Here is a 13,655-nt window from a genome sequence, read left to right on the forward strand (position 1 = left end):
GTTCTGAAATAGTGACAGAGAATAGAACAAGGATGGACAATTCAACCCTAAACTCAACAATGAGTAGATGAGTGTTATGTGTGTGTATATGTGTAAATAAATGAACACTGAAATTCAAGTATTTCTTTTATTTATTTATATATATATATATATATAGCTAGAATTCGCTGAAAGTCAAGTATTTCTATATATATATATATATATATATATATATATATATCTTAACCACGCCCCCAACCACGCCCCCCACCCCACCCCCGACCACGCCCCCCACCCCCCACCTCCCGAAATCGGAGGTCTCAAGGTTGGCAAGTATGATACAAAGTGTCAAGACAGAATAAACTCTCTGCTGCTGCAGCAACAGAGATACAGTCTGTAAAATATATAGATATCGAATGTATTCATACATTGTTTATGTAGGATATACGCATGTATATATAACCTAATCATATTGTTTCTTCAATTTAATAATAGCTGTCCCTTTTTTACCCCTTCTCTGGGATTATATTCCCAGTTTTGATCTCGGACGTAATCACTTATAGCATATAAGAATATTGTATTACTGTTAAGCAAACTATGAATAATAAAACATGTGTCTTTTATCATAGCTACACGTATGACAAACAGGCGCGTGCAAATCAGTGGTATTCAGTGAGGTAAGATGAATTAAATGCGCTGACAGTTCATTGCTCCTGCCAAGTGAATTGCACTGAGTGGAGAGGATCACCACTCCAAGATGGCGGCCCCGCGTCTCGTCTGCGCCATAGGCAGCAGCGCTCGATGCTGCGTACCCTTATAAGATGTCTATGGTTATAACGTTAGCAGTGAGTTTACAGCCTCACTGATTTAACTACACAGAAAATAAAAGTCACGTTACTTAGCCAATAAACGTTATCTTACATTCAAAACGTACCCTTCTTTGTGCAACTTCAAATGTCGAACGAAGTTGGAAGTTGTTGCGTCTCCGCGTGGTTTGCATACGGCAATTCGTTTTTTGTTGACCAAGTCGTAGTTTTTGTACCCGAACGAAACCAACTTTGGCATAATTGTTTCTCACTGGCTACGTTGTTTCACAACTTGTTCGGTGGTTGTCCTGCAATTTGATTGGATGAGAGCTGTGTGATGAAAACAACTTAGATCTAATTTGATTGACTGTTGTACTGAGAGCACACCAGCTGACAGGAACAACACGCTGATAGACACAGACGAAGAAAATGAAAGATACGGAGCGCTCCCAAATAACTTTTTAATTGTTGGGTTTTGGGGAAAGTAGCAAGTCGTGTCAAGTCAAAAGGCTCAAGTCCAAGTGAAGTCACAAGTCATTTATGTTAAAGTCTAAGTCGAGTTGCAAGTCTCTTAACATTTTGTCAAGTCTAGTCTAAAGTCATCAAGTCTCGAGTCCAAGTCATGTGACTCGAGTCCAAGTCATGTGACTCGAGTCCACACCTGGTTATTACATTGTACGTGTGCTTACATTTAAATGGTAATGATGAAGATAATGGTAGTCTTCAATATCTTAAGTCTTCAATAATATACCAATATGGTTATGTATGCAGATGACACAACTCTATACAGTACTGCCTCTACCTTAAATGACCTAGAAAATAACTTAAATCAGGACCTGGAGAGAGTGTCCCGCTGGGTAAATGATAGTAAACTTGTTGTGAATATTGACAAAACAAAAAGCATTATTTTTGGATCCAGGCATATGCTTGTTTGATGACCCACAGCTTCATATTTTAATGTCAGACATACGTATTGAGCAGGTCAAAAAAGCAAAATTGCTTGGTGTGCTATTAGACAGTCAACTGTCATGGTCCGATCATATTGATGGTATTTCAATGAAAATGGGAAGAGGTTTAGCCATGGTCAGGAAGTGCTCCACCTTCTTGACATCCTCAACAATGGCTCAAGTCATACAGTCCTTGGTTTTCTGCCATCTTCATTACTGTCCTATAATATGGTCCGCTACGACTAAGTCTGACCTGAACAAACTGCAACTTGTTCAGAACAGAGCAGCTAGACTGGTACTTAAATGTTCTTTGCACACTAATATTTCATTTATGCATTCACGCCTGTCCTGGTTGTCTGTTGAACAAAAGATGTATTGTAGTCTCCTTATGTTCTTTAGAACTATCATTTTAGATCAATCACCAGATTACTTTTACAAACAGTTTTTAAAATCAACTAACACACATATTCATGACACTAGGAATGCCAGCAATGGCTATTTGGCACTTCCTGCTCCCAGGACCAATCTCCTCAAACATACAGTCATGTATAGATGTACATCATTCTGGAATGGGTTGCCATCTCACATTAATCTCTCACAAAGTAAATTGTCATTCAAGACAGCTTTGAAGATACACCTATTGCAGCTGCCCACATGACGTGAATTTTTAATACTGGTTTTAACTAGCTTTTTATCTTATGTTGTATTTTTCCATTGTATAATGTCTGTTATTGCATGTATTCTTTGTATTTTAATTTTGTATGCTCCTATATGGACCCCAGGAAGACTAGCAGTCGCCTTGGCGTCAGCTAATGGGGATCCATTCAATAAACAATAAACAATACGGTCGCAAGGTGGCAGCAGTGTACACACTGTGGCTTCGGGTGTCGTAAAACTCAACAGAAGAAGAAAAGGGCGGAAGTTAGCGACACCTCAAAAGGATACCGTTTTTTTTAGTAGAAACATCCCTCAAAAAAATCTGTAAAACCACTCAAAGGGGCCAGAATTCCAATCGACTGGGGAAGAAAACATTCAACATGCTGAGAGAATTGATAAGAGAGCGACTAATGGCGGCTGCTGATGAAATATTCGGACTGGTTGAAAGAACAATGGCGTCGTACGAGGAGGAACTTTCTCGAACAAGAGACGAGAAGGAGCGACATCGACGACAACTGGAAGCTGTTAGAAAGACTCAAACTGTGCTAGGAGGTAAAGTATGTTTACATGTTTGTTAACTTTCTTTCTTAATCATTTAGAACAGTCTACAGTAGCCTATAGTACAAATATAGAATCCAAAATGGCGGCAAGATTAGATTACATCATTATTACTCTGTACTTGCTATTATACTTCATGTTGGCGCTTACTCTTTAACCAGTGATGCGATTCTCATTAGTCAACGATCTCAATAATTCGTTAACTAGGCTGACCATATTCTGAAATCCCAAAAAGAGGACACATATATACGTGCCAAGGCCGGGACTAGGTGAACATTTGCCAATGATACTCGAACTTGCTTTATAAATAATATATTTATTTAAATAAAGCATTTTTTTCTCCTCTGTTGACAGCAGTGTTCAATCAATCAATCAATCGATGTTTATTTATATAGCCCTAAATCACAAGTGTCTCAAAGGGCTGCACAAGCCACAACGACATCCTCGGTACAAAGCCCACATAAGGGCAAGGAAAAACTCACCCCAGTGGGACGTCGATGTGAATGGCTATGAGAAACCTTGGAGAGGACCGCATATGTGGGTAACCCCCCGCCCCTCCCTCTAGGGGAGACCGAATGCAATGGATGTCGAGTGGGTCTGACATAATATTGTGAGAGTCCAGTCCATAGTGGATCCAACATACCGTATTTTCCGCACTATTAGCCGCACCTAAAAACCACAAATTTACTCAAAAGCTGACAGTGCGCACTGGCTTATAACCCGGTGCGCTTTATATATGGATTAATATTAAGATTCATTTTCATAAAGTTTAGGTCTCGCAACTACGGTAAACAGCCGCCATCTTTTTTCCCCGTAGAACAGGAAGCGCTTCTTCTTCTACGCAAGCAACCGCCAAGGTAAGCACCCGCCCCCATAGAAGAGGAAGCGCTTCTTCTTCTACTGTAAGCAACCACCCGCCCCCGTAGAAGAAGAAGAAGCGCGCGGATATTACGTTTCATTTCCTTTGTGTGTTTACATCTGTAAAGACCACAAAATGGCTCCTACTAAGCGACAGGTTTCCGGTTCATGAAAAGACGCAATCTCTCCATCCGCACACGGACTACTATTTCACAGCAACTGCCTAAAGACTTTCAAGAAAAGCTGGCTACTTTCCGTGCATATTGTAAAAACAAGATAGCTGAAAAAAAGATCCGGCCAGAGAACATTATCAACATGGACGAGGTTCCACTGACTTTTGATATTCCTGTGAACCGCACTGTGGATACAACGGGAGCACGTACGGTGAATATTCGCACCACAGGGAATGAGAAGTCATCCTTCACTGTGGTTCTAGCTTGCCATGCTAATGGCCAGAAACTTCCACCCATGGTGATATTCAAAAGGAAGACCTTGCCAAAAGAGACCTTTCCAGCCGGCGTCATCATAAAAGCTAACTCGAAGGGATGGATGGATGAAGAAAAGGTGAGCGAGTGGTTAAGGGAAGTTTACGCGAAGAGGCCGGGTGGCTTTTTTCACGCAGCTCCGTCCATGTTGATATACGACTCCATGCGCGCCCACATCACGCTGGTTTTTAATATATTATTAAAGTTTGACTGACCTATCTGACTGTTTTTTTGACATTCCCTTTAGCGCAGTTAGATGCGGCTTATAACACGGGGCGGCTTATAGGTGGACAAAGTTTTGAAATATGCCGTTCATTGAAGGCGCGGCTTATAACCCAGGGCGGCTTATGGTGCGGAAAATACGGTAATAGTAAGAGTCCAGTCCATAGTGGGGCCAGCAGGACACCATCCCGAACGGAGACGGGTCAGCAGCGCAGAGATGTTCCCAGCCCCCCCTCCACAAGAAAGAGGGGAGCAGAGGAGAAAAGAAAAGAAACGGCAGATCAACTGGTCTAAAAGGGAGGTCTATTTAAAGGCTAGAGCATACAAATGAGTTTTAAGATGGGACTTAAATGCTTCTACTGAGGTAGCATCTCTAATTGTTACCGGGAGGGCATTCCATAGTACTGGAGCCCGAATAGAAAACGCTCTATAGCCCGCATACTTTTTTGGGGCTCTGGGAATCACTAATAAGCCGAAGTTCTTTGAACGCAGATTTCTTGCCGGTACATATGGTACAATACAATCGACAAGATAGGACGGAGCTAGACCGTGTAGTATTTTATACGTAAGTAGTAAAACCTTAAAGTCACATCTTAAGTGCACAGGAATCCAGTGCAGGTGAGCCAGTATAGGCGTAATATGATCAAACTTTCTTGTTCTTGTCAAAAGTCTAGCAGCCGCATTTTGTACCAATTGTAATCTTTTAATGCTAGACATAGGGAGACCCGAAAATAATACGTTACAGTAGTCGAGACGAGACGTAACGAACGCATGAATAATGATCTCAGCGTCGCTAGTAGATAAAATAGAACACATTTTAGCGATATTACGGAGATGAAAGAAGGCCGTTTTAGTAACACTCTTAATGTGTGATTCAAACGAGAGAGTTGGGTCGAAGATAGATAGATAGATATAGATGTTGGCGCTAGGAATTTTCAAAATGGGGTCCCAGGGACCCCATCAAGTCATAAAAATGGGGTCCCACAGTAAAATTTTGGGGCCCCACTTTTTTGTAAGCGTCTTGAAAAAAAATGATAAATGTATGCATTATACTGTTGTATCTCACATTCTATATTGTGTTTTGGAAAAAGGTTGTCATAAATGTTACTTAATTCATTAAAAAAAAAAAAGGTATACATATATCATACTTGCCAACCCTCCCGAATTTTCCGGGAGACTCCCGAAATTCAGCGCCTCTCCCGAAAAACTCCCGGGACAAACATTCTCCCGAAAATCTCCCGATTTTCAGCCGGAGCTGAAAGCCACGCCCCCTCCAGCTCCATGCAGACCTGAGTGAGGACAGCCTTTTTTCATGACGGGAGGACAACAGGGTGACAAGAACTAAATCATCCAGACTAGAGAAAAATTGTATTATTATGTTTATCTTACCTAAAAATAAATATATTTATTAATTTTTAAAAAAAAAACTAAATACATTTTTACTATATTTTGCTAAAAACAACCTAATTAATTGTATTTTTATTTGTATTTTTTCGTGACTCCTTATTACATCCAGCCATAGAATTATACATTAAAATAAACGTATTTGAAATAATTGATTTTAAATTATCATAATAATTCATTTAAAATGACCATATTTAATTATTAAAATAATTGCTTGTTTATCAACAACTTTAGCATTTTATTCATTACATTTTGAAACTCTCAGAAGCCAAGTTATGTTATATTCCTTAATATTTATTTATGCAAGTTTGAAGTATCAATTATCTAAACACAGTTTGTTTGCATATTTTCAGGATATATATATCCTGAAAATATGCACACAAACTGTGTTTAGATAATATATATACATATATATATATATACTATATATATATATATATATATATATATATACTGTATATATATGAAATACTTGACTTGGTGAATTCTAGCTGTCAATATACTCCTCCCCTCTTAACCACGCCCCCTCCCCCCCCGACCACGCCCCCACCTCCCGAAATCGGAGGTCTCAAGGTTGGCAAGTATGACATATATAAATGTATTCAGTTATAAACATTCATTCACTTTCTTCTTTCCTTCATGGATCTAAACTTTACCGCTGCTGGTAGTTTTTTCTATGTTTTTATTTAAAAAGTTGTAGGTGTATTAATTTCATTATAAAAATGTAAAAAGTGTTTTGCTTGGGTGATGAAATGATGATAATGGTGTGCCAGGGCATACATACATTTTATATTTAACGCTTAAATCTCTGGAGTCTACATCAACTTCAGATCTATTCCTAATTTCAAAATGTTTTGTTTTTTTATGTTGTTTTTTGTTTGTTTGTTTTCCGCCCTTTTTTGTCAAACAAAACTATGTTTTTAATGGCAAACACAACATATGCAAAATCTTCCCCAAAAAATATTTTTCTTAGTGGAATATTTGATGTGAAGTACCGGTAATGGGAACCTTGGATAGGTCAATAATTCATAATAACATTGATTTTGATTCAATATAATGTTCTGAACAATGACAGTTTGAAAGAAAAAAAAACAGCTTTGTTTTATTAGTCAACATTGCACCTTTTTCTAAATTACATTTCACCTTTAAGCTTTTTTATTTCACTTTTGTTATGTTTTAGTTTATTTTAATAGTATTTTTAGTCTGTGCCGTGGGCCTTTAAAACATTAGCTGTGGGTCGCAAATGGCCTCCGGGGCACACTTTTGACACCCCTGCTATAGATAATACAAAATTAAATCTGATAAATCTATGGATAAAAAGCAGAGCCTGGCGACGCATGCGCGTTTATCATAACTCTCTTTCTCTCTCTCTCTCTCTGTCTCTGCCCCTCCCTCACCAATGCTGCTGCGTGCACAATTTGTTTTGTTTTTAACCCCTTCTTAACCCTGAACGTACGTTGAAAATATATGCAACCCTAACTCAAAATGCCGGACATTTGAGGCATTTAAGAAACTCCGCCCGGACAGGCCCGCAAAAGAGGACATGTCCGCGGAAAAGAGGACGTATGGTCAGTCTACGTTAGCTATTCATTTTGTATTGCATATCAGATACAATGTCAGATACTGTAATAGTAGCTCTATGCATCGCCATGACCAATGTTATACAGTCGTGGTCAAAAATGTACATAAACTTGTAAAGAACATAATGTCATGGCTGTCTTGAGTTTCCAATAATTTCTACAACTCTTTATTTTTTTGTGATTGTGTTCCTGGGATTAAAGGCCTCACCTTTTCTCCTCCAAACATACTGCTGGGTATTGTGGCCAAACAGCTCCATTTTTGTTTCATCTGACCACAGAACTTTCCTCCAGAAGGTCTTATCTTTGTCCATGTGATGTCAGATGAAACAAAAAATGAGCTGTTTGGCCACAATACCCAGCAATATGTTTGGAGGAGAAAAGGTGAGACCTTTAATCCCAGGAACACCATGCCTATTGTCAAGCATGGTGGTGGTAGTATTATGCTCTGGGTCTGTTTTGCTGCCAATGGAACTGGTGCTTTACAGAGAGTAAATGGGACAATGAAAAAAGGAGAATTACCTGTACCTAAAGTATTGAGCCCGGGGGTTGGGTCTTGGGCACGGTTGGATCTCATTTCATTTTTTTTAATGTATTTATTTATTTCAGGCAATGACATAAAAAAGTACAAAGTTGACAACACATAATAATATAAATGAATATAGTGCAAAAGGTAATGTAGAGTATGTAATGCATGATTGTCCAGTTTTGCCTGAAAGGGAGTGGGAAGAAGATACTTTATTTAATCCCACCCCCAGTTCTCCATTCAGTGATTATTCACATGAGTTTCACTCTTACTTTGTTCAAGGAATATAATACAGATGTTGTATCATAGTGGTATTAGCACAGGTAACAATAATTACTACACTGTAACAATAATTTGTATCAACAATGTAGGAATAATGAATATACCAACAATGGTAATAGACAAAATACCAACAATGGTAATAGACAACATAGCAATAATGGTAATAGACAACATAGCAATAATGGTAAGGAAACATTGAGCACATGTTAACACTTTGAGACAGAGTACAACAGCAGGTTAATAAATTAAAGACCCTCATCTCTATATTTGAACCAGACCCCATGTTTGTGTAATAGTTTAAATCGATTAATAGTTTGGGTCTTGGGCGCAGTTGGGTGTTCCAACAGGACAATGACCCCAAACACACATCAAAAGTGGTAAAGAAATGGCTAAATCAGGCTAGAATTAAGGTTTTAGAATGTCCTTCCCAAAGTCCTGTGTGGACAATGCTGAAGAAACAAGTCCATGTCAGAAAACCAACACATTTAGCCGAACTACACCAATTTTGTCAAGAGGAGTGGTCAAGAATTCAAGCAGAAGCTTGTGGATGGCTACCAAAAGCGCCTTTTTGCAGTGAAACTTGCCAAGTATGTATACTTTTGACCCAGCACATTTGCTCACATTTTCAGTAGACCCATAATAAATTCATAAAAGAACCAAACTTCATTAATGTTTTTTTGTGACCAACAAGTATGTGCTCCAATCACTCTATCACAAAAAAATAAGAGTTGTAGAAATTATTGGAAACTCAAGACCGCCATGACTTTATATCCTTCACAAGTGTATGTAAACTTTTGACCATGACTATATGTCCAAATAATTCAATAATATATGTTGTCCACTGATGAAACAACAGTCGGTAAAACTGCTTCTCATTCATTAACATGTAATTCCTCCCAAAATAACTACTCCTATTCGTTACCAAGAAAAGTAATTATAGTGTTACTTTTTTTTGGAAACCAGCAGATTTGGTCACATTTTCAGTAGACCAATAATAAAATAATAAAAGAAGCAAACTTCATGAATGTTTTTTGTGACCAACAAGTATGTGCTCCAATCACTCTATCACAAAAAAATAAGAGTTGTAGAAATTATTGGAAACTCAAGACCGCCATGACTTTATATCCTTCACAAGTGTATGTAAACTTTTGACCACGACTGTATGTCCAAATAATACAACAACATATGTTGTCCACTGATGAAACACCAGTTGGTAAAATTGCTTCTCATTCATTAACATGTAATTCCTCCAAAAATAACTACTTATATTAGTTACCAAGAAAAGTAATAATGGTGTTACTTTTTTTTGTAAACCTGTAAAGATGTGGCATGTGCAGGTCAGTTCAAGGTATTCATTTATATAGCACATCTAAAAGCACCAACAGTTTTGTGTAAAACGTCAAATGTATCACAGCAGGTTGCACAAATACTAGAACTAGATCTTAAAATAATCACATTAAAGGGGAACATTATCACCAGACCTATGTAAGCGTCAATATATACCTTGATGTTGCAGAAACAGACCATATATTTTTTTAACCGATTTCCGAACTCTAAATGGGTGAATTTTGGCGAATTAAACGCCTTTGTGACGTCACATCGGGAAGCAATCCGCCATTTTCTCAAACACCGAGTCAAATCAGCTCTGTTATTTTCCGTTTTTTTCGACTGTTTTCCGTACCTTGGAGACATCATGCCTCGTCGGTGTGTTGTCGGAGGGTGTAACAACACGAACAGGGACGGATTCAAGTTGCACCAGTGGCCCAAAGATGCCAAAGTGGCAAGAAATTGGACGTTTGTTCCGCACACTTTACCGACGAAAGCTATGCTACGACAGAGATGGCAAGAATGTGTGGATATCCTGCGACACTCAAAGCAGATGCATTTCCAACGATAAAGTCAAAGAAATCTGCCGCCAGACCCCCAGGAAAAGAGTGCGGATGAGGGTATGTCTACAGAATATATTAATTGATGAAAACTGGGCTGTCTGCACTCTCAAAGTGCATGTTGTTGCCAAATGTATTTCATATGCTGTAAACCTAGTTCATAGTTGTTAGTTTCCTTTAATGCCAAACAAACACATACCAATCGTTGGTTAGAAGGCGATCGCCAAATTTGTCCTCGCTTTCTCCCGTGTCGCTGGCTGTCGTGTCGTTTTCGTCGTTTTCGCTTGCATACGGTTCAAACCGATATGGCTCAATAGCTTCAGTTTCTTCTTCAATTTCGTTTTCGCTACCTGCCTCCACACTACAACCATCCGTTTCAATACATGCGTATTCTGTTGAATCGCCTAAGCCCCTGAAATCCGAGTCTGAATCCGAGCTAATGTCGCTATAAACTTGCTGTTCTATCCGCCATGTTTGTTTGTGTTGGCATCACTATGTGACGTCACAGGAAAATGGACGGGTGTATATAACGATGGTTAAAAGCAAGCACTTTGAAGCTTTTTTTAGGGATATTGCGTGATGGGTAAAATTTTGAAAAAAACTTTGAAAAATAAAATAAGCCACTGGGAACTGATTTTTAATGGTTTTAACCCTTCTGAAATTGTGATAATGTTCCCCTTTAAATAAAACATTTTGATATATGAAAATAGGTAAATAACAGTTAAGATAACCTCCCTGACTAGATATAAATGCCAAGAAGAAAATGAGTACATTTTAGCCTTGATTTAAGGTACCTGGGCGACAAGAGGATCCATCGGAGAAAGGACAGTTGTTCCACAGTCTAGTAGCTGCTACTGCAAAGGCTCCATCTCCTCTGGTTTTGAGCCTAGCTTTGGGCACAACTAGGAGGAGCTGGTCCAAAGCCTAGGACAGGGGTCGGCAACCTATACCAGTCAAAGAGCCATTTTGACCAGTTTCACAAATTATAGAAAACTATGGGAGCCGCAAAAAATTTATGAAATTTTAAATGAATTAACACTGTATACGGAGATTTTTTTTTACTTTGCGCTATGTTTAAACCAGGGGTCTCAGACACGCTGCCCACACCTTTTATATAGGATTTGAAAGCTGGTGCGGCACGCGGGTTTTAACTGAATGGCGCTTGTTAGCGTCATGCGTGCCGTGTTGGTACAGCATACAGCACTTACAATGAACAGCGTGCCTGATCAGCCTCACGTTGTATGTGGCTTTTGCTTGCTCACGTAGGTGACAGCAACGCATACTTAGTCAACAACCACACAGGTTACACTGACGGTGGCGGTATACTTTTTTTTTTTAACACTCTTACTAATAATGCGCCACACTGTGAACCCACACCAAACAAGAATGACAAACACATTTCGGGAGAACATCTGCACCTTAACACAACATAAACACAACAGGACAAATACCCAGAATCCCATGCAAAGTTAAAAAAGTTAAAGTTAAAAGTTAAAGTACCAATGATTGTCACACACACACTAGGTGTGGCGAGATTATTCTCTGCATTTGACCCATCACCCTTGATCACCCCCTGGGAGGTGAGGGGAGCAGTGGGCAGCAGCGGTGGCTGCGCCCGGGAATCATTTTGGTGATTTAACCCCCAATTCCAACCCTTGATGCTGAGTGCCAAGCAGGGAGGTAATGGGTCCCATTTTTATAGTCTTTGGTATGACTCGGCCGGGGTTTGAACTCACAACCTACCGATCTCAGGGCGGACACTCTAACCACTAGGCCACTGAGTAGGTTAATGCAGCCCTAACTCTTCCGGGATACATTATACACCCCCGCTACCAAACCCCGCCCACCTCAATCGACACACAGAGAGAGAGAGAGAGAGAGGGGGGGGGGTTTGATGTGTGAGGGTTGGGGTGGGGGCGGGGTTTGGTGGTAGCAGGGGTGTATAATGTAGCCCGGAAGAGTCAGGGCTGCATGGGATTCTGGGTGTTTGTTCTGTTGTGTTTATGTTGTGTTAAGGTGCAGATGTTCTCCCGAAATGTGTTTGTCATTCTTGTTTGGTTTTGGTTCAAAGTGTGGCGCATTATTAGTAAGAGTGTTAAAGTTGTTTTATATGGTCACCGTCAGTGTAACCTGTGTGGCTGTTGACCAAGTATGCGTTGCTGTCACGTACGTGTGGAAGCAGAAGATGTATATTGTATAACAAGTGTTGGGATAGTACGCTGTTGATATAGATTGTAGAAGGCGCCAAATGTTGTACCATCATGGTACGCCCTTTCGGCGAATATTAATCCCGGGGGAGTTTTCTGCGAGAGAAACTGAAGTCCGGAAGTCTCACGGGAGAATCGGGGGGTTCAGCAAGTAAGCTGCTGAGCCGCATCAGAGTGATCAAAGAGCCGCATGCGGCTCCGGAGCCGCGGGTTGCCAACCCCTGGCCTAGGAGGTAGTAAGGCTGCAGTAGAGATAGAGTGAGGTCACTCAGTGTAAGCGCTTAGAAACAGTCATTACAATTTTAAATCGGACTATAAAAGTAACTTGGAGCCAGTAAAGGGAAGGCATGTTGAGAAATGTGACACGAGATTAGCGTGCGTTATGTTATATCTGTGATTTTGAGTGTGTGCCATTAGATGGGGACTCGGATTCGAGGTGCACTTTTCATTCACAATCCTTCTTTGAGACAAGCACACATACGTTTTTCTTTTTTATGCATTCTAACTTGTAAAAAAAAAAAAACGCTAGCAAAAGTCAGCTAGCAAATGACCCAATGGGATTTCCTCTATTCCACCTATAAAAATCTAAAACATCCTTATATACATGCTGCAAATATATATATATGTAATAAAGTAACAGACACATTTATGATGGCATGTAATATTTACGTATTTTGCTCATTTTAAGCATACGTCAGTGCATTCATTTCACAGATGCATTACAACGTTCGCTATTTCCTTCAACAACAACAACAACAACTGCTACTAACCATTGCTAACTTTTTGAGAAACAACAAAGACTATTTTGGGACAAATGATGATCTTATATTTTTGAAGCTGGATATTAGGAGGATGAGCTACTGTATGTACATGTTTTAGAAGCTGAGTGATAGGCAGATCCAGCAAGTAGCAGTATTACTAAGTGCTAAACAAGAAATACAAACTACAAACATAATAAAACAATCACTTACTGTACAATGTCTGCTCTGACTGGGATGGAAACTGATAGGATTTTTCTATCTTCCCGTTTTGACAAATAATTAATCAAGATCTTTATTTAGGTAAGAAAAAAATAGTGGTTGCAAACTAGGGCTGCAACTAACGATTAATTTGATAATTGATTAATCTGTCGATTATTACTTCGATTAATCGATTAATAATCGAATAAAAGAGACTAACTACATTTCTATCCTTTCCAACAGCATACTGGCACCATACTTATTTTGATTATTGTTTCTCAGCTGTTTGTACATGTTGGAGT

General features: G+C 39.4%; 1 protein-coding gene across 3 annotated transcripts in view; it reads left to right on the forward strand.

Annotated features, from left to right (window-relative positions):
* The first annotated feature begins 2,616 nt into the window (after positions 1 to 2,616).
* LOC133578402 (uncharacterized) overlaps positions 2,617 to 13,655 on the forward strand; it is a 61,774-nt gene continuing 50,735 nt past the window's right edge. For all 3 annotated transcript variants that reach the window (XM_061932815.1, XM_061932825.1, XM_061932805.1), the window contains exon 1: positions 2,617 to 2,941. In XM_061932815.1, coding sequence (XP_061788799.1) covers positions 2,770 to 2,941 — 172 coding nt within the window. In that variant the 5' untranslated portion in view covers positions 2,617 to 2,769. The remainder of the gene's footprint in view (positions 2,942 to 13,655) is intronic.

The sequence above is a fragment of the Nerophis lumbriciformis genome, linkage group LG03 (genome assembly GCF_033978685.3).
Source record: "Nerophis lumbriciformis linkage group LG03, RoL_Nlum_v2.1, whole genome shotgun sequence".
In the NCBI taxonomy this organism is placed as follows: Eukaryota; Metazoa; Chordata; class Actinopteri; order Syngnathiformes; family Syngnathidae; genus Nerophis; species Nerophis lumbriciformis.